The sequence below is a fragment of the Pogona vitticeps genome, chromosome 13 (assembly GCF_051106095.1).
Source record: "Pogona vitticeps strain Pit_001003342236 chromosome 13, PviZW2.1, whole genome shotgun sequence".
Taxonomy (NCBI): domain Eukaryota; kingdom Metazoa; phylum Chordata; class Lepidosauria; order Squamata; family Agamidae; genus Pogona; species Pogona vitticeps.
Genome location: NC_135795.1, coordinates 11389505 through 11417306, shown reverse-complemented (window position 1 = coordinate 11417306; position 27802 = coordinate 11389505). Strand labels below are relative to the sequence as shown.

The 27802-nt window shown below is 42.9% G+C and overlaps 1 protein-coding gene across 1 annotated transcript in view; it reads right to left on the bottom strand.

Moving 5' to 3' along the window:
• The window catches only part of USP42 (ubiquitin specific peptidase 42), a 44976-nt gene extending 22839 nt beyond the window's left edge, over positions 1-22137 (bottom strand). The window contains exons 1-10 of the mRNA XM_072982737.2: positions 21999-22137; positions 6644-6893; positions 5597-5797; positions 3668-3778; positions 3009-3111; positions 2822-2889; positions 2644-2714; positions 1934-2016; positions 1615-1726; positions 1002-1142 (exon numbers count right to left, since the gene is read on the bottom strand). Of these exons, the coding sequence (XP_072838838.2) occupies positions 1002-1142; positions 1615-1726; positions 1934-2016; positions 2644-2714; positions 2822-2889; positions 3009-3111; positions 3668-3778; positions 5597-5797; positions 6644-6884 (1131 nt within the window). The 5' untranslated portion in view covers positions 6885-6893; positions 21999-22137. The remainder of the gene's footprint in view (positions 1-1001; positions 1143-1614; positions 1727-1933; positions 2017-2643; positions 2715-2821; positions 2890-3008; positions 3112-3667; positions 3779-5596; positions 5798-6643; positions 6894-21998) is intronic.
• Between the last annotated feature and the right edge of the window lie 5665 nt (positions 22138-27802).

Below are 27802 nucleotides of genomic sequence, written 5' to 3'. Positions count from 1 at the left end.
TCATAATTTAAAAATCACCGTATTGGAAAAACAGCCTGGCTTTGTGTAACAATATTGCTTATAGAAAGGATAATGGCATCATTCTAAGCACCACTTCACCGTTTCTGTACTGGCGCACTGACCTTCTAGGGAAGATGCAAACAACTTCTTAGAATCGTTGAGTTGGAAGGGGCCCTTGATTCCAAAGCCCTGCTCAATGCAGGAATTGCTTCACATACAACTTTCTACCTGCAGCTGAAGCTGCCTGGCAAAGCGAGAGCATAAGGAGAACAAGGAGGACGTTCTCTGGAAGAAGAGATCTTAGTTGATGTAAAGAACCCGAAGAGCTGAATATCAGACAGAAGACCTTAGTAGGTGACTTGCACAGGTACAGGTGTCAGCTGTGTTGTTCTGCCTCCTCTTAAAGGATATTGCTTTGCTAGGCTGTTTGTTCACACACTGGCTTTGTACTCCACCATTGTATCAAAGTGTTGGGGGAAACGTTATTCCAGCCACATGCTCGTGAGAGAGGTCTTGGGAGGAGAGCAAGGAGGGTCATGAATTCAGTAAGGCTAACCAACAAACTTTCATAACCAATTACAACTCAAGGCCCCAAATAAGTCCAACCTGCTATTGCTCCAGAGCGGCTGGAAATGTAGGGTGTTCCACAGATATTTTCTCTCTTTTTTTTGTAGTGAACTGTGATCCTGAGCGCAGGGGGGTGCCCCGCCTTCCCCAGCCAGTCCATGGGGGGGCTAAAAAGGATGGGGACGGCTGCTCTACACAATTCACCTCTGCCGTGACACTTCCAGTGGAGTCCTTTCATAACTTGGGGAGCCATTTTTACTTTGGTCCTTGAATATGTTTATCTTCCCTCTACCAATCCCTGTTCCTTCTTCTATATCAGACAGGAGATGGTGACTTGTTCTTATAAAATGTAAGTTACTTTTAGCATTTCAACAGAAAGGCAGCATGCGGAATGTGCTAAACAAGCGAGGGAGGAGGGATAGAAAAGAATGTACCTTGATATAGCAGTAGTAATGACCCGCATGACAACTGAATCCTGTATGGACCAGAACTGCATACAACGCATAAATAATGGACTCTCCATTTGGCTGGGACATATATGGCCGAATATCCAAGAATTCAGGGTATTTTACCTCCTAAACAAACAAACAAACAAAAACAGCCTGCATTTTTCTGAAACATTTTAGGAGAAGAAGGAATCCCCTTACCGCACCAGTTAAAAGCAAAAAATCAACCACATGTATGTGAGAAAGGTGTATTATATAAACCGCACTCAGATACTGTATGCTCTGAAAAAAATAATGACTTTTCTGGACGTTCAACACTTGACCACCAGGAAATAATGGCTGATGGGAAATATACAAGCACTGAATAAAATAATGAATTAAACTCTTGCTTTTAAAGCACATGAACAAAAGGAGATAAATGTCTCTGTGTTAAAAATCAATAATTTCTTGCCCCAGGATGACATTGTTACTAGAGAGGTTTGTTTATAACCATATTGTGCTGCCCTTAATCAAGTTTGGTTCCAGATTCACTGGCACATTTGATAATGCTCCAATATTCGTATTTGGGTTTTAAAAAATTGAATCTAGAGTACACTATTACCTTTGTAATTTTGCCACCACTGAAATTGGCAAATCGTTTCAGAGACAAGGTGAGAACATTTGAAGCCCGATGTATTGTAAACCGCTTTGATGCAGGAACCATTTTTTTGCACCTAAAACAGAAGATGAGAAACTCTGTTCAGTTTCCAAAGCTATTTTTTCTTTGCAGTTAACATGTTTGTTTTCCAAGTTCAAGCAACAGAAAGTAAAACTTAAATCAGTATTGAGCTTAGCTGGTCTTAAATAAATTGTGTCAGTTTCAAATAGCTATGCAACTATTCAGTCTTTTAATAGATAGGAAGGTTAATTTTCCCTCTTACTTGCTACATTTATAGGCGTTTTCACCATCAAGCTGTTCCGGCTTGACAAACTGCTCCAGTGCTTTATTAACACTTTGAGCCGACTGAAAAAAAAGTGAGAAAAGAAAAATTAAATCAGGTGCATAAGAAAAAGGGGGGGAACCTAATATTCTTCATTAGCTTTATTTTGTGGCTGAATCTCCAGTGCACATTTTTCAGGGAAGCCCTTAAATTCTTTAAATAAATAAATCATGAATCATAAAAAGCATACATCTCACTCTTCAACCCCCACCAACCACAAGTCTTGTAAAACTATGTTTACCGTCTTAAGTCAGGATGAGCCACCTACAGCCCTAGAGGTGTCGCTGGACTACAATTCCCATCAGCTCTAGCCAGTATCATCAATGGTGAGGACTGATAGGAGCGGCTGTCCAAAAGTTGGAAAGCCACAGGTTGCCCCCATTCTTCCTCATTTTAAAGAGAGACAGCATGTTTTTGCACGAGTTGAAAATACTTTAGAACACAAAGTGTAATTAAATTTACAGAATCCACTGCCACTCACTGACAAGATATGACGGCAACCTTCAAGATACGAATACCCCCATTTCTCATTAAAACCACATTTATGGTAATCCTAGTCACCATGAAAAGTTAAGACTCAACGGTTTTCCACCTGAAACTCAAACACTTTGTGGGAGGTTTAAAATATTATTTTCCAAATATCAACATACCTTGATCTCTAGCGTAATATCCAGATACGGATCAAAAGTGTCTGATACTCCTTTGCAGTTCATGCATTTTACTGAAATTTAATATACAGATATATGTTCAGCAAAATAGGAAAGTGTCGAAGTTACAGCACTTTAACGAATGTGCCAAAATGGGCAAAGAAATCACCACTTAACCTACCTCTAGATCTGAGGTATCCTCCAAATATTTGATGAATGAAAGTGGTGGCTTGGGTGTGCCTGTCTAATCTGAAAATTAATAGCAGAAGTAGGTAGTAAAATTAACAGTGAAAACACCCTTCAGATAAGATACAGGGAAATGAACAGGGCAGTAGTAGGAGTATTACCATACTTCGCTTGTAACTTACTTGTTACTACCATTCAGACATGCTTTCTGCATAGCATCAACAGTGTACCGTAGAAATTCATGTGCATCTTCCTGATTGCCAAAACGGAAATGTTTTGCTATTCCTGAGAACCAAAAAAAAAAGAGGGGGTTACATTGTGTGTTTCATATTAAACCACAAAATCATATGAAAATGCAAACCAGGCCTGTATTAACTCATATTTTACTGAGGTGAACTCAGACCACTAGCTATGTATCCTTGACTATGGTTAGGATGAAAACTTGCTTCCCGTTTTTATTGTCTGCCTGGCAGGCAATAAATGACATGCCAATCTAAAGATACCCAATCATGCCTGTTTTTGCAATACGGGCAGACTGAGTTTAGTTAGTCCTCAGATGGAAAACCACCAGCAAATACCAGGTGCATTTCCAGACAGGACTAGGCAAGAATTGTTGCAGATATTCTCAAAAGCTGCAGCTAGTCAGAGTTGACAGCACTGGATAGATCAATGGTCTGGTTCAGTGTAAAGTCAGCTTCCAGTTTCTCTGTGGTTGCAAAAAATATGGAAGGCCACAATAGACATCTGTTAGGCTGCAACTGGCTTAATGGCTGATGCGTTATGCGGGCCTTATGCAGATCAAAAAGCACATACTACATGTCAAAATTAATAACAGGCTTACGTCTAAGATCGTTTATGACAGGCATTGGCTTGATGACACTGCCGGAGTTTGAAAGGGCCTGCGTGATGTGGACTTGCATGGTGCACATCATGCAAAATCCTTGCTCATGACCTGAGAAAAAGAAAAGAAAGATTCCACGAAAAAAAGTGAATTCTAAATTATAAAAGGCACATTTAGCAAAAAAAAAAAAAAAAAAAAAAAAAAAAAAAAAAAAAAAAAAAAAAAAACCAACCCTACCATCCTTCCCCCACCCCCCAATTTCAAATACAGTGGTGCCTCGCGTTATGATGTTAATTCGTTCCAACAAAATCGCTGTAGAACGAAAACATCATAAAGCGAAATTAAAAAGCACATAGAAACGCATTAAAACCCGATTAATGCGTTCCTATGGGCTTGAAACTCACCGTCCAGCGAAGATCCTCCATAGCAATGCCATTTTCACTGCCTGTGCAGTGAGGAATCCTTCCCAGAAAACAGCAGGTGGCCATTTTTTTTACCCAGCGGCCATTTTGAAACCGCCAATCAGCTGTAGGAAAAGCGTCATTTTGCAAGAATCGGTTCCCGAAGCAGGGAACCCATCATCGCAAAGTGAAATTCCCCCACAGGAAACATCGTTTTGCGATCGCAAAACTTCGTCGTTATGCTATTTCGTCGTAAAACGGAGTGCTCGTCTTGCGAGGCACCACTGTATCATATTGTATCAACTACAAGGGACAAATACTGTATATACTTTCAGAGTGAGAAGATATCATTTCAAAAGGGATTACATTATATGCAATTTGCAGAACAAGTAACAGCCATCCTTCTGGTCATCTTTACCTCTAAAACTCACTGCACCTTTAGCGTACAGGGCTATCTATACATCCTCCATATTATTTAGCAAAAACCAGTACTGGACGTGTTCTCACCTTCTTCTTTTCATGCACTATACATTATCTGTACAATATACACTGTATTTATAATTGCTGATTTATAAGCCCTCCGAAAAGATTTCAGCTGGACCATTTGTAAGTAAGGGAGCCTATTCTTCAGGGTCTAATCTTTTATATATTCCAGTTATTTAAAATTGTGGCAAGCTCTCCATATTGTTGGGTTTTACAGCACTGCTCACATATGTTTCAGAAAAGAAAGATTTCAATACAATTATTTTTGAAATTGCTCCAGTCACAATACTCAATCATATTTTTACCAGTTTTAATGACTAAGAGGGTTTTTAAAAAAAAAAAAAGAATTAGAACATGAATTGTGCAATATATAGCACACTATTTTTAAAAAAGAAAATTGTGTTTCCACTGCTAAGATGTTTCACAGTTCTGCAGTGCCAACGTACCTGAACTATTTGACATTTCCCTGCACTTTCAGATAAAGGAATAATTCCCATCCCAACGAGTGGCCAAGAGGTAAATTAAATGTCTGTCCCTCTTTTCATTGTAGCTTCAAAGTTAAACAGGCAGCAGTTATAACTCTGTTCCTTCTTAGCAGGGAAAATATGGCATGTTAGTACACTGCATACTCATTTCCATATTGCACAAGCAGAGAGACCACATGTATACAAGCAAGGACAGATTTTCATTACATGTGTAGGAGAATGACCTTGCTAACCTCTACTGGCAAGGAAAGGGCGGAAATCACACAGTCAAATAACATGGGTGGCAGGTTTTACGCTGCTGTGCTGGAAACATGGTGGAGTTTGAGGGCACATTACACAGTTATAGGCCTTGTTGTTGTTTTGTTGTTGGTTTCAAAATCATAGAGCACATTTTTGAATACTTTTCTTTGCCAGTATCCCCTAAGTTGGCACTTTCGATGCAGACTAGACTACAACTCCCAGCATTCCTAGCTCGCATTACAAGGAGGAGGAAGTGGAAGATACGAGACTTCCGTTTCACGTTTTCAAAAGAGCTGGGACAGGTGTCAAAACATACTCACAAGTTTTGGAGTGTTCGTGGGAAAGCATATAGTTGGCGAGAGGAGGGGTGTAAGTCAGACACTGCAGAGCAGAGTTCAGGAAGCACGTGTTGCCGAGGTTTTGGAGACCAGCTCCAACTCTGTGCATTTTTTGCCATTTTAAGCTTATCTTTTCTGCTGGAAAAAGGACCTTCTGGGGTGCTGCGATGCCATCACCAGTAGCTTAAAAAAAAAAGACGTGTTTTAGAGACACTGAGACATAATGTAATTAATCAAACACAAGAACCATGCCCATTTGTTTTGTCTTCTGAATAAACTGGGAGTCAACTCAAATCCACAAGCCAAATGAACAAGCATAACATATATTAAAACACATTAAAATTATATATACTCCAAACAAAACAGTACCAGTCCACTTACTAAAATATGCAAAGCATGTAAAGTTAATGGCCTGGATTTAGACTCTTGCACCATACGTAACATTACTGCTGTTTTATCAGGTAAAGGTGACCTGAATAATTCTTTCGGTTTTAAAAAATCTATATGTGCTGGCTAAAACATGATAGAAAAAAAACTTTATATGGAATGTAATATGGCACAATTTGGGCCTGAGCTGTCCATTCCTATAATGAACACTGGCCACCAAAGTCATTTAGGCAGTAGCCCTCTACAAATGCACTTGAAAGCAAGCCATGTAGAATTCAGGGGTGCTCTGAGCAGGTAAGTATAGGATTGATCAGTTCAGGCATTGCACAACCCTTTACTAATGAGGACTTCTCAGTTCCATATTGAGAACCATAAGAAATATGAGTGTGTTTCCTTTTTCTAAAAAACAAGTAATACTGTCATGCTGACCCTGGTTGAACCTCCTGCCTCCTGTATCTACTTCAGGTGGAAAATTGATTGCGCCATTGGGTTTTTTCACTTCTTAGACTTTGTTTTATTATAGGTTTGATATTTCAGTGTTTAATGCTTTGTTTTGTTGTAGTTCTATTTTAACTGTCCATAAACCACCTAGAATAGTGCTTTGGCACTAATAAGGCAGGATATAAACAAACAAACACTTACATGGATCTTTCTGGGCGGAGGGCTTTGATTTATCAGGTACAGATGAATTTGAATACACAGCAGCTCCTGGAACTGGTCCCAATGAGTTTTTGTGTTTCGGAGCTTCTAAGGAAGATGACACAGCACCCCATCCAGCAGAGCCCGAGTCCATATCTCCAGAAGCTGGTGCTACGGAGCTAAAAGGCTGCTTCTCAGAAGCCGAAGGCTTTGAGGACTCAGAGGTCTTGTCAACTATGGTCATTGTTCATCTCTACAGAACAGAAAAGAAAGGAAGAAAAAACAACTCTGCGGTGTACAGCAAGAAGACCAGAGTTCACGTCCCTTTCAAGTGAAAGACAAGAAATACTGGTGCTTCTCCTATATCAAAGCAGTATTTCTTCAGCCAGAAAAATTGGAGCTTCACAAATATTAAGGATTGGACCAATCCTTAGATCACATGCAGGGGGGATTAAAAAAAAAACAAATTACTTTTTAAAAATCAAATTGATTTTAATCAAAATTTAATTTTTTTATTTTTTTTTTACTTAAATAGTAAAAAAAATGCAATATTTTGGTTTAAATTGTGAATTCACCCTGATCATGTGATCTCCCACCCAGTGCTTTGGGTTCTAACACATCAAAATCTATATCACATGGCTCTATAATACCAATACTAAAACCAGGTTCCCCATTAACGACATACATTAACAAGGTTATAATGACCTTAGTTTCTCCAATATCTCATCTTTTGTCCTGGAATTATGTTCTTTCTTAGTTTGACAAAAGCCACATATTACTTTATACATGAAAGGCATATGGGAAGAAAATGAACTTCACAAACTAAATCTAGTTGTGCCACATTTGCTAGCTTTGCGCGTCACCTGTATGTTATAGCCAAAATCAATGTTTTCCTAGTTAAAGCGGGCAACTGTATCTCTGCTTGAACGAGAAGCATAAAACTGGTCAGGTCCTTTAGGCAACACAGATGCTTTCCAGAAAAAGCATGACAATGTTGTGGCAGGCGATTCTGAAACAGTGAAGTAATTAAAAAAGGCACCACTTTTTGTCTGAAGGTGGTCAGAAGAGAAACCCACGGGGGGGGGGGGCAGAGATGGCCCCCAACTTGTAGGGCTGTAAAAGACAATCAGACAAATTTACAGTGCTTAAAGCTATCAATAGCTGTTACCAGTCATGTCCCTGCATTACCTTTTGCATACCAGCTGCAAAAGCAACGAGTAGGAGAGCACACTCCACATATGTCCTTGTTGCAAGCTCCCCACAGCTATCTAGCCAGGCACTATGAGGACAGAATGCTGGACTAGAGATGCATTCGATTTGACCTACTAGAGCGCCTTCTCATTTTAAAGGTGTCCTGCTAGCTTCTTTAGCTTGTACATATACAGTGGTGCCCCGCATAGTGACGATAATCCATGCAGCAAAAATTGCTGCAAAGCGATTTCGTCGCTATGCGGTTTTAAAAAGCCCATAGGAATGCATTGAAACCCCTTCAATGTGTTCCTATGGGCTTCAAACTCACCTTTAAGCGAAAATCCTCCATACGGCCGCCATTTTCGTTGCCCGGTAAGCGAGGAATCCGGGCAAAAACACAGTGGGTGGCCATTTTTTACCCAGCGGCCATTTTGGAACCGCTGATCAGCTGTTGGAAAATCATCGCTATGCGATGATCGGTATGCGAAACAGAGTACCGATCATCACAAAGCGATTTTCCCTATCTAAAACATCGCAATGCGATTGCAAAAGCAATCACAAAAAATCATCGCTATGCGGATTCGTCGTTAAACGGGGCGCCCGTTAAGCGAGGCACCACTGTATAGATTGACAATAATGTGATACTCAGAAAACTAAGTTTAGGAGTGCTACATTAGAGCACTCCTTTTTCCAGATAAGGGTCTTCCTCTCTCCCATTCACTGGATCACCTAGACTAGAAGAACATTGCATGACTCAATTTTTATTTTTGTTTCAAAAAGAACTAAGAACACTTTGTTTTGGCCATCTGAGAGGGCAACACACCTTTTCAAATTACTTCCTGGCTGTTGGCACATACGTAAACGCACATCCTAATAGTCAAAAGATGAGCCCTGCTCATCCCATTGCAGTCTTGCTACTGGCTCATCAGGCTGCAACTTTGTCTATATCGCCTATAAATTATGTACACACTTGTTTTCCTCCTTTCAAGCCTAAATTTGTTTAGTTTGTCAAAAACAAAGTTAAAAGGCTGAAAAAAAATTCTACCTGATGGTAAAGGAAATCAGAAAATAAAACAAGGTAGGTAGGTAGGTAGGTAGGTAGGTAGGTAGGTAGGTAGGTAGGTAGGTAGGTAGGTAGGTAGGTAGGTAGGTAGGCAGGCAGGCAGGCAGGCAGGCAGGCAGGCAGGCAGGTAGATAACTAGGTAAGTATGCTTGCATTTGTTCTTCTTAAATTGAATTAAATTAAATGTCTCCCACCCAATTAATGGCAGAGCCACTACTCCGAGTGGCAAACAAATTATAACACAATACAAACAACCCCAATAACACACACATAATTGGTAAACGTGAAACATAATAACAAAAGATGAAACAACTAGTAAAACAAATATAGACTATTAAAACATTCAATACAATAAAGGCAGCAAAAACGGGGCAAGTACATAAACAGGAATGGGGGAATCCCATTGATCAGCAAGATCACTCTGGGGTAAGGCCACAGATGGCTTGGGAGAAAAGCCAGGTTTTAACTTGTCTCCTGAAACCACGGAGGGAAGGGGCTAATTGTATCTCAGGTGGGAGTGAGTTCCAAAGGGAAGGCGCAACCACCGAGAAGGTCCGGTTCCGAGTGGCAGATTTTCAGGCCTTCCACAGGGTCAACAACTGCAACATCCCAGTGTACGAGGTACTGTATTTACAAAAATGCAGGGAAATATTTATAGATCACTTGAGTGATCGAAAGAGAATGCAGCGCGAATGCTGGTGCCCCCCTCCATCGTCACTCCCTTTTCTCACTTGATGGTGTACCCATATAGGCCATCGTGGTTCAGTGCAAAGAACTCTAGTGTTATACCAACTCTATATAGGAGTCTCTGCCTTTGGGCCAGAAAAGGCTACTGCCCAATTAGGACTCGTAGATTGCAGCCATCACCATTAAGGATTGAACACAGATCGAAGCCATCATAGTGCTGCATTGCTCAAGCCTGCAAGAAACAAGAGCCATACCAGATGGGCCAGGCTACAGCTTAAATGCTGGAAGAAGTAATATGTATTATTTATTTAGTCATAACATTTACACCCTACCTTTCTCCCACAAGATGGCCTACATGAAACTTTTAGATTTCTCGGAGCAAACAGAAAGAGACAATACTAATGCAATAATCTTCTATCATTTTTTTTAATTCAGGTGTCAACTCTGTCATAACTCTTAAGAGATTTAGGCCAAGTTCATTTATCAGATATCTCTGAAGACAACAGCAGAGTAGAGCAAACTACAAGTGTGGAACCGTGACAAACTGGAGAGAGGATCCAACAAGCTGGGAAATCCCAAAAGAATCAGTTTAATTGCTGTAGGGGTTGCTACACTCTTTATTGTAGTGAAACACGGTATTTTGACTTCAGCACAAGTTTAAACCTTAGCGTCCAATTCAAGAATCCTTCCCATGGCAACGTCAGCACAAAGCCCAGAGCACGGCTTGACGACACCTAAGAACTTCAAGCGCTTCGCACACAGAAGGTTAAATAGAATTCCAACAGCTTTTACTCTTCTTGAAAAACAGTTCTCAGAAATCCTTGCTAAATCATGTTTCCTTTCTCAATTACAGGGCTCAAATCACTGTAATTGCCCAATAATGTAACAAAATCATACCAGGAAACAAATCTTTGCTGCGGCACTAAACATGCTTGAGTATTTACTCATTTCCTGCATGTGCCTGTTTTGCTCTTAATTTGCATACCAATGAAAGCGAGTACATCTTAAACACAATTCTTTCTCCCCCATTAATCGGGAAAATATACCATGTGCAAAGGAGCCCTAGCACCGAGCCACAAAGTTCTCCTGTTAACGAAGAGGTCAATTACACCATTGCAGGGCAGGATTTCCTTTGCAAGTCATCCAGCAAGAACACAGCAGCCAAAATTCATTTCATTCACAGTAAACTACAATCCAAATGCCTACAGTGGACCCTCAATTTACGGAATTAATCTGTATTGGAACAGTGGCTGCAGGTCGAAAAGTCTGTAGGTCGAGTCTCCATTGACCTACAATGCATTGAGAATTGATTAATCCGTAACTGGACGATTTAGTTCCATTTTCGCTCCATTTTGGTTTTTTTCTGGTCTGTAGGTCGATTCTCCGGCTGCAAGTCGAACCTAAATTTTGTGGCCAGGGAAGTCTGTAAGTTGAGCTGTCTGTAAGTCGAGCTGTCTGTAAGTCGAAGGTACACTGTAATTTCAGAGCTGCCTGGAGAAAATCTAAAAATAAGGGACAACTCTGAATGGTCCACTGCCCAGCTATCTGGAAACAAATCCAGATGTGAATCCAGACAAACAACCCATTGGACGGCTGGGTGGTGGGGAGGGGGAAGAGCGAGGACAAAAGTTTGTCTCCCCCTCCATATAAAACAAGGGTGTTTCATCACCACATGTAAAAGGTAACAATAATAAATCAAAGGCAAAGAGGAAAGCGGACTATGGAAGAAGGAAAGGAAAAGAGACAGTATGTTAGCTCTTTTGATACTTATGCAAGGACTCACTCTTCAGAGTGTCAAAAAATCTTACTAGCACGATAAGAAATATTTACATTTCTTATTAAGCCATAATAAGTAGTGTATTTCTTATTAAGCCATTATAAGTAGTAATACACAAGTATTACTAAAATGATTCCCCCCCCCCCGCTGTCTTTCTGTGAGCAGATAAAAGAGCTTTCTAAGCACACTATTTGCAAATAAGCAAAAAGTGAAAAAGAGTGAAACTTTTAATGGAGAATGCTACGTTTTTCTTTTTTAAAAGTTTTTAAATTTTTTTAAAAAAATATTCAGTGGTCTGTGATTATTATTATTACCGTAATATGTTTAAGTGTATTTTAATATTATAACATAAGTATCTTTCTAAATATTTTGTAAGCTGCTTTGGGTATTTACATTAGAAGTGAAACGGGAGGAACATTCATCCATCCATCCATCCCACCATAAGGAATGAAAAGCAAGTTGCATTTGGATGCAAACAAGCGTACATGTGTTTGCATGGGAAGAGGCATCACTGATGCCAACCAGGCTTGCTCCTACTAACTATACCTGAGATTGTGATGTTTACCTTTCAATAAGCAAGAACCACCTCTGTTGGGTGTGGTCTCTGCTCAGAAGCCTGAAGAACACTGACCACCCAAACCGTCCTGAATACACAGGGTCTCATCCAATTTTTGGAAGCGAAGCAAGGTGCAGCCTGGTTAGTACTTGTGCATGGGACAGCACCAGGGAATCCCAAATGCTGCACTGAGGAGGGTCTGTTATCTCAGTGATAGCCCGTAAGTCCCAGATGCACCCCCTGCATCTCCAGGAAGGATTAGGTAAGAGTCCTACTTGAAACATTTGACCGTCATTGCCAGCCAAAGTGGAGAGCATAAGGCAGTTTTCTGTATGTTAACCTCATGGACTGGTGCTGGAGGAGGCTCTTGAGAATCCCATGGACTGCAAGGAGAACAAACCTATCAGTTTTAAAGGAAATCAACCCTGAGTGCTCACTGGAAGGACAGATCCTGAAGCTGAGGCTCCAAGACTTTGGCCATCTCATGAGAAGAGAAGACTCCCTGGAAAAGACCCTAATGTTGGGAAAGTGTGAAGGCAAGAGGAGAAGGAGATGACAGAGGACGAGATGGATGGACAGTGTCATCGAAGCGACCAACATGAATTTAACCAAACTTCGGGAGGCAGTGGAAGATAGGAGGGCCTGTCGTGCTCTGGTCCATGGGGTCACGAAGAGTCGGACATGACTAAACGACTAAACACACACACACAACCTCATGGACATTACACGTTACCTCTCAGAATCAGTGGGATAGGACTAAAAAAGACCAGGGGTGGGGTGGGGAGGTGGAGCAGCAGTGGTCTATAGCACTGGTTCTTAACCTTGGGTTACTCAGGAGTTTTGGACTGCAACTCCCAGAAGCCTTCACCGCCAGCTGTCCTGACTGGGGTTTCTGGGAGTTGCAGTTCAAAAGCATCCGAGTAACAAAGGTTAAGAACCACTGGTCTATAGTGACCCCATCCCTCTCACCAGATGCTGCATGTTTCTGAAAGTAGGAGGCAGGGACAAAACAGGTATCCTCTTGGTGTACTGCCCACCCTATGGCACAACAATCACTCTTCCAGAGCTAACTGAGCAGGTATCAAGGGTAGTATTGGAGTCCCCTTGGCTTGGCATCCTTCAACATCCATGCCAAGGTAGCTCTGTCAGGGGAGGTTCAAGACTTCATGACCTCCATGATGACCATGGGTCTCTCCCAAATGGTATCTGCTCCCACCCATGCTGCAAGGCCACACCTTAGACCGAACCAAGTCTTCTCTACTGGCATAGATCCCGGTGACCTGGGTCTGAAGGAACTTTCTGTAGTTCCATTGTCATTGACAGACCATTCTCTGGTGTGATTTGGATTCACCAGAACCCAGAACCTTTGCAAGGGTTGGGGAGCAGACTAAGGCAATCCGTCCCAGAAGGTTGACGGATCCAGATGGTTTTGTGGTACCCCTTATGGAGTTTCCTGCCACCTTGACAGGTGATTCTGCTGAATCCCTGGTTGATCTCTGGAATGGGGAAATAGCAAAAGCCATCAACAAGACTGCTCCTAAACATCTCTACCCTCAAAGTAGAGCCAAACTGGACACCTGATTTACTGGGAAGCTGGTGGAGATGAAATGAGTGGCCTGTAGATTTGAGCAATGAGGGCAGAAAACTTGGGGTGAATCTGATCAAAAAAGAGAGTGAAGGCCCCTTGAAAGACCTATGCCACAGGAGTGGAAGCAGGAAAGAAGTCTTCTTCTTCTCTGCCACCATGGCATCTGCACGGAATCGCCCAGCGGAGCTTTTTTGAATGCTCAGGGGCCTGCTACATGCTAGCCCCCAGGAAGACAATGCAGACCACACTGTAGCGCGCTGTGAAGAATCTGCAGAACACTTTGAAGGCAAAAAGGCTTGGATTCGCTCTGACTTGGATGCTGTAGCTGATTCAGGTCCTGCAAATGTAACTAAGGCCCTTACTTGCCTTGTATTAATGGATGGGTTTCAGTTTCCGCGTGTCTCCTATGTTATTTAACATCTACACAAAACTGCTGAGAGAGATTATCTGGAATTTTGAGGTTCGGTGTCCCCAGTATGCGGATGACACCCAACTCTACCTCTCCTTGCCTCCTAAACCAAGGAAGCTGTTTTGGCTCTAGATCAGGGTTTCGTATCAGTCGAGGTTCCCTCTCAAGTGGGTGCTGGCCACACAGTGGCAGCCAGGATTGGTGCCTGTTTACTTCCGGGTTTCGGATAAAACCCTGCCAACCGCATGCAGACAGGCAAGACGCCCATGCGTTGGGAAAGACAATTAGAGGGAATGTTGGTATCAGTGATGGACTGGAGGAGGGTGAATAAACTGAAAATTAATCCAGACAAGAAATAGGTGCTTCTGGTCAGTCAAAAGGCAGGGATACAGGGATGGGGTGACGCTCCCACTGAAGAGCTGGACAGATTGGGAGTGTCCCTAGATTCAGGTTTTGGCAGTGGCCAGGCGTGCATTTGCACAATTAAATCTAGTGCGCCAGCTACGTCTGTATCTTGAGAGATCTGATCTAGCCACTGTGATACATGCCTTACTTACTTCCTGGCTGGATTACTGTACTATGTGGGGCTACTGATGGAAAGTGTCAGGAAACTTCAATGGGTCCAAAATGCAGCAGCCAGATTGCTGACTGGGGCTGGTTACAGCAATCACATAACCTGCAACCCCCCCGTCCCGTTACAGCAGCTCCACTGGCTGCCAATCAGTTTCCAGGCACAATTCAAAGTTCTGTTTTTAACCTATAAAGCCCTAAATGGCTTGGCTCCAAGCTACCTCAAGGATTGTGTCTCCCTTTACGAGCTGGCTCGTGTGTAAGATCATCAGGAGAGGTCTTTCTCTCAGTCCAGCCACCTTCACATGTGTGTCTGATAGGGACATCGGAGAGGGCTTTCTCTGTTCCTGTTCTCAGACTCTGGAACTCCCTCCCACTGGAGGCTAAACTGGCTCCATCTTTGTTGTCTTTCTGCAAGGAGGCAAAGACCTTTGTCTTTAGGCAAGCCTTCCCTCAGTAATCTAGCTACTTGTGTGAGATTTTTAGATGGACTGTTATTCATTTACTACTTTGATTTGATTTTTTAGTACTACAGTGGTGCCCTGCTTAACAATTACCCCGCTTGACGACAAATCCGCTTCACGATGATGTTTTTGCGATCGCCATTGCGATTGTAAAACGATGTTTTAATGGGGTTTTTTCGTTTCACGATGATCGGTTCCCTGCTTCGGGAACCGATTCTTTGCATTACGACGATCAAAACAGCTGATCGTCGGGTTTTCAAAATGGCTCCCCACTGTGTTCAGGATGGATTTTTCGCTTTACAGGCACTGGAAAATGGCCGCCCTATGGAGGATCTTTGCTGGATAGTGAGGTATTTCGCCCATTGGAACGCATTGAGCGGTTTTCAATGCGTTTCAATGGGTTTTTTTATTTCGCTTGACGAGGATTTCGCTCTACAGCGATTTCGTTGGAATGGATTATCCTCGTCAATCGAGGCATCACTGTACTTGTTTTCCATTTCTCAGAGTGGTGTGCTTTTTCTTTTTAATATTTGTATACTTTTGTTCTTAGCTTTACTGTTGCCTTTTAATGATGTGAGCTGCCTCTTTATACACATTGTTCTTAGATTTAAATACTGTCTTTTAATGATGCTAACCACCATTGTATACGCAGTTTTCAACCTTAAACACTGTATTTCAATGTTGGGTTCTTTTCAAGGAGAAAGGTGGGGTACAAATATTATAAATAAACAAAGCCATCTGATTACACAAAAATCATTATACATTCTGCTATGGTGGTTTTCAATTAAATTTCATTTATTTAAACCACAATTTAAATTAAGATTTAAATTTTTAATAATTGAACATTTGACCATTTAAATCAAAAATGGATTTTTAAAATGATTTTTTTAAATCATTGATATTTATCCACCCTGCATCTGCCTTGAATTCCATGGTGATGAAAAAGATGGGATATAGGAACTAGATCCAATTGTTAGCCCCAAATCAATGGAACGTACATACATAAGAATTTACAAAAATCCTACATTCAGTACGTCTACTCTAGCTGGAACTAAAAGCTGGATTTAGGCCAGAATGAAACTGAAATGCTACAAGCAGAAAAAGCAGGAAGACAGATGCCAATGGCCATTTCTTCCAGCTACCTTCAAGTAAGTGAGCCAGAACTACATACTACTCAGAAACTGATACACAAATTCATGCACATACACCCACAGAGTCACTAGCCAACTAATGCAAAACTAACTTCCATATTCAGCAATGAAGAGTACAGTGGAGTCTCAACCTATGAATGGACCCACTTACGGACTTTTCGACGTACGTACAGCTCCAGCCACAAAATTTTGGATCGACTTGCGGCTGGAGCTTGGATGTATGGACGAAAAAGGCAGGGGAAAGGGCGGGAAATTCAAGCCATTGGTGGCGAAGAGGCTGCTTCTTTAGCTCTTTCACCCCGACGGTTTGGAAAAGGGAGGGAGCCAGGTGGTGGGGGAGAAAGGCAGGAGCGGATCTGGCCTTTCTCCCCCACCGGGCAGCTTCTCCGCTCCTGAAATCACCATCGGGCCAGCCCTTTGGGAGAAGCCGGGTGGCGGGAAAGAAAGGCAGGAGCCAAGCCGGTCTTTCTCCCCCACCGCGAGGCTTCTTCCAAAGCGATGCACCCAATGGTGGTTTCAGCAGCGGAGAAGCTGCCCGGTGGGGGAGAAAGGGCTGGAACGGATTAATGGTTTTCAATGCATTCCTATAGGGAATGCATTTTCGACCTACGGACTTTTCGACCTACGGACACCGTTCCAATACGGATTAAGTCCGTAGGTCGAGACTCCACTGTATAAGCATTTTTCCTTCTCCAGATGCATCTCATCTAGAACTATTACACTCCCAGATAGACTGAGAGGGAAGGCATTAAAGAAAGGACAATAGCTGGTTGATGGGCGCCATATTTTTCTCAATCTGTGGTCACGTGTGCTGAAGAAAAAAAGCAACGTTTTCTGCTTATATACTGTACCACCCCATAGCACTTAAAAGCACTTTCTGTGTGGTTTACAATTTAATTAAACAGGCTACACATTGCCCTCTACCCCAGCAAGCTACTACCAACCTTGGAAGGATGGAATGCTGAATGAACTTCAAGCCTGCTACCTGGGATTGAACCCAGATCATGAGCAGAGTTCACCAGTACTGCTATGGCAGCGTTTCTCAGGTTTGTAGGCCGATCTCCACAAGTAGAATCTTGACATGAACTGGGGCTTTCTTATGAGCATGCAAGCAACACTTGAGCTTGCTGCAAAAATGAAATGGAAGAATCCCACAAAAATAACCTATTTTCTCAGCCCCTGAATTCTCTTTGCAGCTGAAAAGGAACATGGCACACTATGTATAGAAAAAAAATATGCTGGAATTGCATGAAACCTGGCCCTGAAGCACAAGAAAAACTGTAAGATGCACTTCACAGTTACAGTCAATGGCTTCAATCCACAGGATGTGGGAAGGCAAATGAACCTTTAAAGCTTTGAGCTATGCTGTACATGACCTTAATCATCTTGGAGAACTGGGACAAAAGAAACCAAATGAGTTTCAACACAGAAAAATGTAAAGTTATACATTGGAGTAGCAAACCTCTGATACACAAATGTAGGATAGGGGACAGCTGGCTTGCCAGCAGTACCTATGAAAAAGATCCAGGAATTTTAATAAACCAGAAGCCAAACAAGTCAGCAATGTGATCTGGTGGCAAGAGAAACTAATGCAGTACAAGTCTGCATCAACAGAAGTACAGTGACCAGATCAAGAGAAGCAATAGTTTCATTCTGTTATTATTCGGTCAGAATTCATCTGGAAAGCAGAGTCCTGTTCTGGGTGTCCCTGTTTTAAAAGCATATCAACAAATTAGAACCAGTCCAGAGCAGGGTGACTCAGACAGTAAATGGTCTGAAAGCCAAGCCCTATGAAGACCAGATGAGAAAGATGGGCATGTTCAGTTTGGAGAAGAGGGCTGAGAGGTGATATGAAAATCACTGTCAAGTATTTGAAGGGCTGTCACATGGAAAATGATGCAACCTTGTTTCCTGTATGTATAGAGGATGGGACCTTAAGTACTGGAATTAAATTAAAGGTAAGATGTCTCCTAAACATTAGGAAGAACTTCCCGACTTCCTGCTTGATAGTAGAATGGACTACCTTGGAAGGTGATAGACTATCTTTCAAGTTGTGTGACCATCAGTGGATGAATGGTTTCAGCAAGGGTGGACTGAATGACTCTTGGTGTGTCTACAGTTTTGCAATTATATATATAGCTTTTTCTCTTTATGTAGATTTTTAAAAATATAGCAAGAATGGGGAATATATGTTCCTCCAAATATTGTTGGATTACACCTCTCATCGGTCCCAGACAACTTTGCCAGTGGTGGCCCAATGGACGTTGCAGCTAAAAATATCTGGAACGTTAGTTACACATTCTTCACTCCCTAACATGGTTCTTCTGACAGAGAGCTGGAAAGGAAAATTTAATGGAACAACAAAAAAAGTTAGGAAGTAGAAATTCATAAATATTTTTGGTTTTTACTTCATATGTATATGTGCCATGTTTAATTTTGGTTAAGCCTTCTATCCTTGCAACCAAAATCGCTTATATTACATAAATTAGAGATGCTTCATACATGAAACTTTGCTAACATTTTCTTGCAGGGAAGAATATATGTATCACACAGGGAATGGTATCTAACAAGAGCTTTCCCATCACATGCAAGTATGGCAGAACAAACTTGTGCATATTTATCACATATACAACAATACACACATAGCAGACCTGTTGTTTCCCATCTGGCAGCTACATCTATGTAGCAGAAATGTCAATATTTTAACTGTGTTAAGGCTGAGCAGATGTTTGGGGGGGATTGTTTGGTTTACCATCATTGCCGTTATGAAGTATCTGGCACTTCAGAAACTTGAAAAATTAAACCAACACATTCAGCAGTAAAAATCTGGCCTGATAGGTAGCAAAAGTGACCAATGGGAGAGGGTGGGAATTGCAGAGTGTGAGGGTGAAGACCATCTGGCCACTGAGATGATCTGGCTCACAGTCCCCATCAGCCTTATATAAAGGTAAAGGTAAAGGTTCCCCTTGACAATTTTTGTCCAGTCGTGTTCGACTCTAGGGGGCGGCGCTCATCCCGCTCTTCAAGCCATAGAGCCAGCGTTCTGTCTGAAGACAATCTTCTCTGGTCACATGGCCAGTGCGACTTAGACACGGAACGCCGTTACCTTCCCACCGAGGTGGTACCTATTGATCTACTTGCATTTGCATGCTTTCGAACCGCTAGGTTGGCGGGAGCTGGGACAAGCAACGGGCGCTCACTCCGTCGCTTGGATTCGATCTTACAACTGCTTGATCTTCTGACCCTGCAGCACAGGCTTCTGCGGTTTAGCCCGCAGCGCCACCACGTCCCTGATCAGCCTTATATAGCAAAGCCAAAAGTAAGGGATTATGGGAACTGTAGTACTGAACGTCTGGAGGGACAAAGTTCTTCCAACCCTGCTTTATGCTTCACATACTACAGTATTTCAAGTCAGACAACTCTATGACACCAGGCACTTAAAAGTTACTTCTTGTTGATTTAGCACAGATAATACCGTAGCGCTACAAAGAGGAAAGCATTATTTAATAAACACCTGCAGGCAGAAGGAGAAACGGCTCAAATTAAAATCTTTCCGCTTCAGGAGAGTTTAGTAACATGTAACTGTTCAGTTACACTCACAGTATAGAGGGTAAAACCAAATTCCTGGCTTGGAAATCTTAGACCTTGTTAAAATCTTGATTTTTAAGTGCTTAAGGAGCTGAACTTCCAGCTGTTGCCTTAGTCCTCATTCCCTTCTACTGTAACAAAAAAAGTTGTTCGGGCTGAGAACCTCTCTTTGCACACTCCTCCCCTCACTCATTTTTGTTCTAGTCTGATTTATTACATCAAGTGTCTAGTTCCCACTCCATTAGTGGCTTTGTACATGACTCTTCATTTAATCTCAGAACAATCTCTTACAATAGTTAATCAGTTCTCTTCAAGTATTCTACTCCCCTCTCCAAAATAAGCGATTTGCTTGCAAATGCAGCTCTGAGCGGCTTTTTAAAAAAAGGTGCATTAAGATACAGTTGTTTTCCTTTTGTCATATACATTGAACAGATTTATGCTTCCCGCTAAACACATCCTCAAGCAAGGGGGGGGGGGAGTTAGCCAGTATACACAGAGACTGCAATCTGTCTGAAAGTCTGTCTCTCTCTCCCCCCCTGAAAATTATTATTTCTGGGGGCTGAAATGTTTGATATATTCCCTCCCAGGAAGAATGTATCTTACAAAGGAAGAAAGAGGCATATGTATAGTCTTTCCCCAACTCTGCTACCCAAGAAGCTATTGTGCTGGAACTATGATATCATTTATAAGTAACGCTACTGTATATGTCAAAATGTCATATAGCCAGCATGCATCCAGGGGGGGAAATGGTCAAATGGAAGATGAGATTTACTACCCTTGTTGAAACCCAGTGTTCGCCACTACAGTATGGCCTCACAGATGGGGGAAAGATGGGCAGGAGAGAATAGATGGGTGCTTAACCCCTGTGTCTAGAACCAGCAGCACTGGCCTCAGTGAATTCCCATCCCCAGCACATCAAGACCCAATTCCCAGACACAGGGGGGGAAGAAAGAGAAGAAGGGACTGTAAAGGCATCACTCATTTGAGAGGCAGTGTCCATGGCAACCAAGCAAGGGAAGTAACACTGTACAGAGAATGACAACAGACTTGCCACCACCCCAAACAGTAGATAGAGCAAGGGGTCCGGACAGGGGCAAGGAAGCGCAGGACCAAAAGCGAAGGCGATCCTGCCAACAGAGGAATGACTGGACATAAAGGAAAAAAGAAATGGGAAAAGCTGCCCGTTCTGATCAGTCTGTCTGCAAGACGTGACAACCTTCACCATAAAGCAGAACAGGGGTGGACAAAGCATGCGCGCACACGCACACATCCCTAGTAAAAGTGAGAATAGAGATGGGGGGGACAAGGAGAAGGGGTATATACCCAGCCCTCCACGAGATGCAGACTCCATCACCTAAACAATTATATGTGTATGCACAACACACCACTGCCCAATAGCAAACTTGATACACGTGTGTTTACAAACACAAGACGCTCTTGGTGTGTACCTACACAAACGTACACAGATGTAACATATACCCAGTCCAAACGGCAACTTGACACAAGTATCTCTGTACCAATACACACATTCAGGGTCTAGCAAACGCATATTTATAAATGCACAGATATATAGAATAATTTGCACAAGGCGCAGGCCTCGGGCAAGCCAAGCCGGGCCCAAAAAAAGCCTAGGGAGAAGATCACAGGCTCCTTCATTCCCACCCCCGCCACTTCTTTTCGGCACAACAAAGCATACACACAACCACCGGGGTTTGCCCACATGCCAGAGCAGGCAGGGCTCCTGCTTATGTTCTCAATCAGAGGAGCCCCCCCACCCCGGCAACAAGGGTTCGGGCCCAGCAGGGCCACGTCCGCCCTCCAGCATGGCTCGTGTAGGGAGGGAGGGGGGCACAGGCCAGGGGTGGAGGGGTTGCCTCGGGTGGAGGGAGGGGGGAGAGAAGGGGTGGGCAAGAGAGGAGGAGGAGGAGGAGGAGGAAGGCGGCAAGCGGCACCAGGGGGGCGGGGTGGGGCTGGAGCCCACATGGGCCTAGCGGGGAGGGAAGGGAGGCCAGAGGAAGCGAGGGAGGACGGCCGGCCGGCTGGCTGGCTGGCGGGGAAGGCGGCGGCGGCGCTCCGACCTCCCCGGGGGGGGGGCGGGCGGGAAGGGGCCTGGCCGAGCGACCCCCGCCGGGGCGGGCGAGACGGCCTGGGCCCGGCCTAGTCCAGCGGGGGCCCCCTCCCTTCCTTCCTCCCTTCTTTCTTTCCTTCCTTCCTCCGCCCGCCCGCCCGCCTGTCTCCCCGGCTGCCTCTTTCCTTCCCGGCCTGCCCGCCCCCTGCCTCCCTCCCTCCCTCCGCGCCCGGCGCCTTCCGTTACCTGGGTCGGCGCTGCCGGGTCCCTTTTCTGCGCCTTAGCCCGCCCGCTCCGCCTCCTCCTGCTTGGCCCGTGTCGGGGAACAATGACGTCCCCTTCTCCGCCCGGCCTCCTGCATCCGGGGCCCCGCCAGCCAGGCAGGCGGGCGGGCAAGGCGGGCGGGATGGCGGGCAGGCAGGCGGGCAAGGCGGGCAGGCGAGCGAGGGAGCGAGCGAAGCAAGCAAGCCGGGCAGGCAGGCAGGCCGGCGCGCCTCGCCTCTGGGTCACACAGGGACCAGCACCGCCCCTGCGCCTTCCCACGGCGGCCGGCAGGGGGCGCTCCGATTGCAGTGCCGGCGGCGGCGGCGTGTAGTGGTTTGAAAAGGGAGGACGGGGCGGGCGGGGGAGGGGGGCGTGGCAGGGGCACGGCGGAACTGCGGGGAAACGGCGGCTGGCCTTTAGGGGCCGTCGCGAAAGAGCCAAGCCGGGGTGAGGAGAGGAGAGGAGGCGGGGCCGGGGAGCGGCTCGCCCGTGGCTCTTAAGGGGACCTCGCCAAAGTACGAGCCCGGAGCCGAACGTCCGTTTCTTCTGGAGCGCCGGGAAAGGGCTGCGGCTCACGTTGGCAGTCCAGCCAGGCAACGTTTCTAACGGCCCATGGGTTTACTCGAGAGTAATCCCCCGTTGCCCTTAGCGGTGTTTATTTCCAAATCGCTGGGGGAGAAGACTCGCCAACCTGAAAGCAACATCTAAAAGTTTCAAAAATTAATATATATTATTTTTTAAAAAAACTTTTGACCCTTGATTTTATATATATATAATCAGTATTTATTTTATTTATTTATTTACTTATTGGACTTATATACCGCCCCATAGCGCTACTAGCACTCTCCGGGCGGTTTACAATTTTTAATTAAACAGGCTACACATTGCCCCCCCAGCAAGCTGGGTACTCATTTTACCGACCTCGGAAGGATGGAAGGCTGAGTCAACCTTGAGCCGGCTACCTGGGGTTTGAACCCCAGGTCGTGAGCACAGTCTTAGCTGCAGTACAGCGTTTTAACCACTGCGCCATACAGTATATGTTATATAGAATATAATTACATTATATAATTATAATATATAATAATTATATATGATAATATATTAAATCATATTATTTAATTAATAAAAATTAAAAATTAAAAAAAAATTAAATAAAAATAAAAATTAAATATATATTTAACTTTTAAAATCTCATCACCAACATGTCATGGTGTCTCTAGGCCCTGCATACAGAAACAGAAACTCTACAGCTGAGTCCAGCTTTTCCCCATAGTTACCATTTCCCTTTATCAAGGCTGATCAGGTTGTAATTCTGAAAAAAGTGTGACTAGCGTTGAAATGAGACAACAGCCTTGGTCCTGTTAGTTAGAGTGCAGGGTTAGGACCTGAGATTAAATGCCCACTCCATCCCAAAAAATGATTCCTTATTCCTCAGCCTAAAACCTACCTTAAAGGGTCGTTCTAAGGTGAACCTGGGAACAGAGTCCCAACTCTTTGAAGAAAGATCAGGATATAGATTTTTTAAAATAAATAAATATAAGTTTAATAACTACAAGGCACTAGTAGTCCCTGCTGAAAATCCACTGCCCAAGGAGCTGTAGGATTTAACAGACACTACGCCAGTAGAACCTTGTATATGTCATCAGCCCAACAGCTGCGTAAATGGAACCCTCTGTTGGCAAATCTGTTAAACTGGCACCAGGGTATCATTTGAAAAGCTACATGTTCCCCAATCCTGTCATGTCCGATTATCCCATCCATTCATTACCAGCCCTGTGTAAAACTTGTACACTACTCCCTAGACTTGGTAAAAAGAATTCCCTTCAAACTGAATTTAATTCAGGGAGAATTTTGCTTCCCCAAACCATCCCTACATGGCTAATGTTCTGTCCATATCAAGATGACTATATTAAAAAAAAAAACAACTTTGCCATTTGTTTTATTCCACTTGCATTTAAATCTACAGTTTGTAAGCTCACTTCTCAGGTAGATCTCAACATCTGTGGTACATCAGCGAAGACTTCTGATGCCCAATTGTTCAACACTAGCAGGTATATAGTTGCACCCAGCCATTCAGCCCTAAGTATTGCTAAATAATTATGAAATCAAAATAAGTAAATAAGGGTGGAATTTTGTATGAAGTCCAATCATCTTCTATTAAAAATAAATTCCTGGGGTCCAAATTCTTTCATTCTAAGTGTATGTCTTTTGCACCATGTTTCAGTTAGTGGGTCTTGGATTCTAGTGAAAATCAAAGTAGATCTAGTAGGTATGAAGTCTGCCCAGAGCTGTTAGAGGCTTTGACTCAGGGTACCAACATTTGTTATGTTACCATCAAGTTGGAACCAACTAATAATGATCCTAATAGGGTTTTCAAGGTAAGTAGCTTTAAGGGGTGGTTTTATCTGTTCCACTTCTCTGCCTAGCCAGCTTCTATGGCTGAAGAGGGATCCTAAAACAGGTCTTCCAAATCCTAATTCACCACTCTATCAATGACACTGGTTACAACCAAAAATTTAGGGGACACAAAAAGTTGCTGCTAGAAGGGCACAAACTTGCTTATTGGTATCTGCAGATGGAAGGCCCTGAATCTGCCCATCCCAAGCATGTAGATTGCCGTGTTTCCCTGAAAATAAGACAGGGTCTTATATTATTTTTTGCTCCAAAATACACATTAGGGCTTATTTTCAGGGGATGTTTTATTTTTTTTCAAGTACAACAATCTACGTTTATTCAAATATGGTCATGTCATCTTCTGGTTGCTGCACAATGGTGGAGGGTGGGGTTTAACTTAACTGGGGCTTATTTTGGGGGTAGGGCTTATATTACGAGCATCCTGAAAAATCCTACTAGGTCTTTTTCCAGGTTAGGTCTAATTTTCAGGAAAACAGGGTAGTTCCAGGATCTCCTCCCCAGGCAGAAGGGAAAAAAAACTATACCAAACCAAAACAGGCTCAGTGCTATTGCGTACTCAGGGCATCACACATTCCCTGTAATCTTTCATTTTTCTCCCTGCATACGCCAATCTGATGTGTCCCAAACCTAACCAATATGGCAGTGAAACCCCAGGTGCCAAAAGTGTTAGTTAACAACTCTGCCTGCTTTTGCTGTAATTGTTTTACAAATTTAGTTGCCATAGTGACATCTTAGTGCTACTGTCTTCTAATGCTGTCATTGCAACAGCCACCAACCGGAGGGAGAGCGTCCAGAACAGTTTTTTAAATATTAAATCGGATCGTTCTTACTTGTAGAATGCAATCATGCAAAAGAAGACACAGATCAACGCTTCCCCTTACCCCCCCCCCCGCCCCATCAACAGGGTACATCTTTTTGGTTGCAATGGCTTCCGAACTTTGAAAGAGAAATGTGCGCATTTACTCAACAGGTTCTTGCCAAAGTATATATGGTCATGGGGAAGTTGGAGACCTGCTGTGTTGCAGATGACTAGCACAGATAAAGGATCACAGGCTGAAGAAGCTCTGTCGCTGGCCCCAAATGATGTGACTACTCCACAAGTGCCTCACTGAGAGGGGGGGGGAATGGTCAAAGTTTTTCAGCTGTGGAATGATAGTTGGTGGATACAGAGAAATTCAGCTCTTCTAAATCATAGCACTTCCAAGAATCTAAAAATAGTACTCAGCAGGAATATTTTTTGAAAGCGGAAAGGTTCTGACAAGGGACAAAAAGCTTCTCTAGAAAGTCAGAGAAAACTACATTGAGCAAAAACATAAAGGCGAGCAGGAGTATCCATACTGAATTTTTATAACAGATTTTGAAAAGAAATGCAAGCTATGAGCTGTAATATTCACTTACCAGGACCTGTAATATATACGTATATATATTATAAAAGATATATTAGACTCTGAAAAATCATATTTAACTATTCATATTATAACAGCAGCAAGAATAGTTTTTGCAAAACATTGAAAAGAACCTAGAACATCGCAAATAGATGAAGTGATAGATACTATCATATTGGCTAGATGCAAAAAAGAAAAAAGACCATCGGAAAATATGGTCACAATTATATACACATGGTTACAAGGTAGATAGAATAGTGGACTGATACATAGTTATCTATATGGCTGCAGAAGACACAGAATAAATGATGGATAAAAACTATCAGCGACATAATAATTAGAATAATAATATATCTGTCTGAATTTGATTTTCCGCTCTTGCTCACTGTTTATATTTCTTTATGATATGTGGAACTATTACTAGAAGAGAATGTATAGAATTACTATGAAAAATATTGATTTGTAATGTCCGTTCAAATCCACCCCCCTCCAAGGATACCCCATCCCGGCTGCCCCTTACCTTACCCTACCTTTATAAGGAAAAATAAAACCCTATTGTTGGACCATGAAATTCCTGCTTTATATGTCTTAATCAAGGAGGGAACTTTGTTTTTACACATTCAGAAGCAATTGCAATGCAGAGTAAACCAATACAGGTGTTTGACTAAAAATGTGCTACATGAGATGGGGGTAGGGATTAGAGTAGTGAATGCTCTTGAGCTTCATAAAATGAGCAAACATTTATTTTCCTCTTGAGGGACATGTTTTTCTAGGACGAGTCTGTAAGAGACTCCATGCAACCTAAGAATGGGGATGAAGCCAACAGTAGATGGGGCCAGAGGCAAATGCAGTTTGTTGGGGCAAGTGGCAGATGCAGAGACTTGAACTGGTCTTCTACAGAAGGCTTTTGAAATTGTACTGAAGGTCTTCTGAACTCAGGCAAAATGCTGCCTTAAGGCTGCAGATTGCTTATTTCTGCAATAAAAACAAACCATGCACACTGATGGTGCTAAATAAATATTTGTTGATAAAAGACCATTAACTAATGCATTTATTCTATTCTTAACCTGGGAAGGCTATCAGAGCATGATTTTAGATTAATATCAGGACAGTCCTTGCCCTAAGGCTTAGACTGTAAAAAGGCATGTAATGAAAGGGGGAAAGTATAGTAGGGAGAAGGCACCAACTGAGAGTATTTTACGTTCTTATAATGACCTGCTATTGTTACTCCTGGAGCTCAGTGTCTTGGCTATTTCTATTAAGCCAATTCTAAAGCAATAATAAGTGGATAGTTTATTGGAGGAAAGAGCAACAGGTTTATTCAGGTAAACCAAGAGTGCACTTGGGTGCCCAGGAGGGTGGGTACAGGGTTCAAGTTTTTATACAGTTCAAAAAAAAAAAAAAAAGTATGTAGTAGTTGATTGGGCCTTGAAGAATATATTGACTGGTTACAATTTATTGCATTTCAGCAAAGCAGTTAACTCACGTGCACAACAGCTTATCTCTAAGGAATGTCGGGTTTTGCTTCTTCCTTGAGTTTTGCTTTTTCCTTAAGGAATGCTGATTTGCTTCCTCCTTACACTATAGTTGTGCAATGATTGCCTGTAGTCCAATGAGCCATTTTTGAACCTCTCACCATGATGAGTCAGAATGCAAAAAGTACAGAGAACAAGCCAGCCATGTAGAGGTCTTTCAGCTGAGCCTCTTGTATGGCATGATAGAAAACTAGCTGGTCAATGGTTGTAAAGGAGGCAAAATCTGATTATTCTGGTTTGGGGGGAAAAGTATTTGAAAGCAGGATCAACCTCCCCATATTGCGTAGCGAAGCAGTAGATATGGAGTGATATAAAAATGGCCATGAAATTCTTAAGCTACTTATTTGGATTGTAGTTTTACTGCCAGGAATGAGGACACCTGCTTACTTTCTACCTCATGTACATAATTAGGCTTTTGGCACCCTTGCTGATGCCTTATTGATGCAGGCAG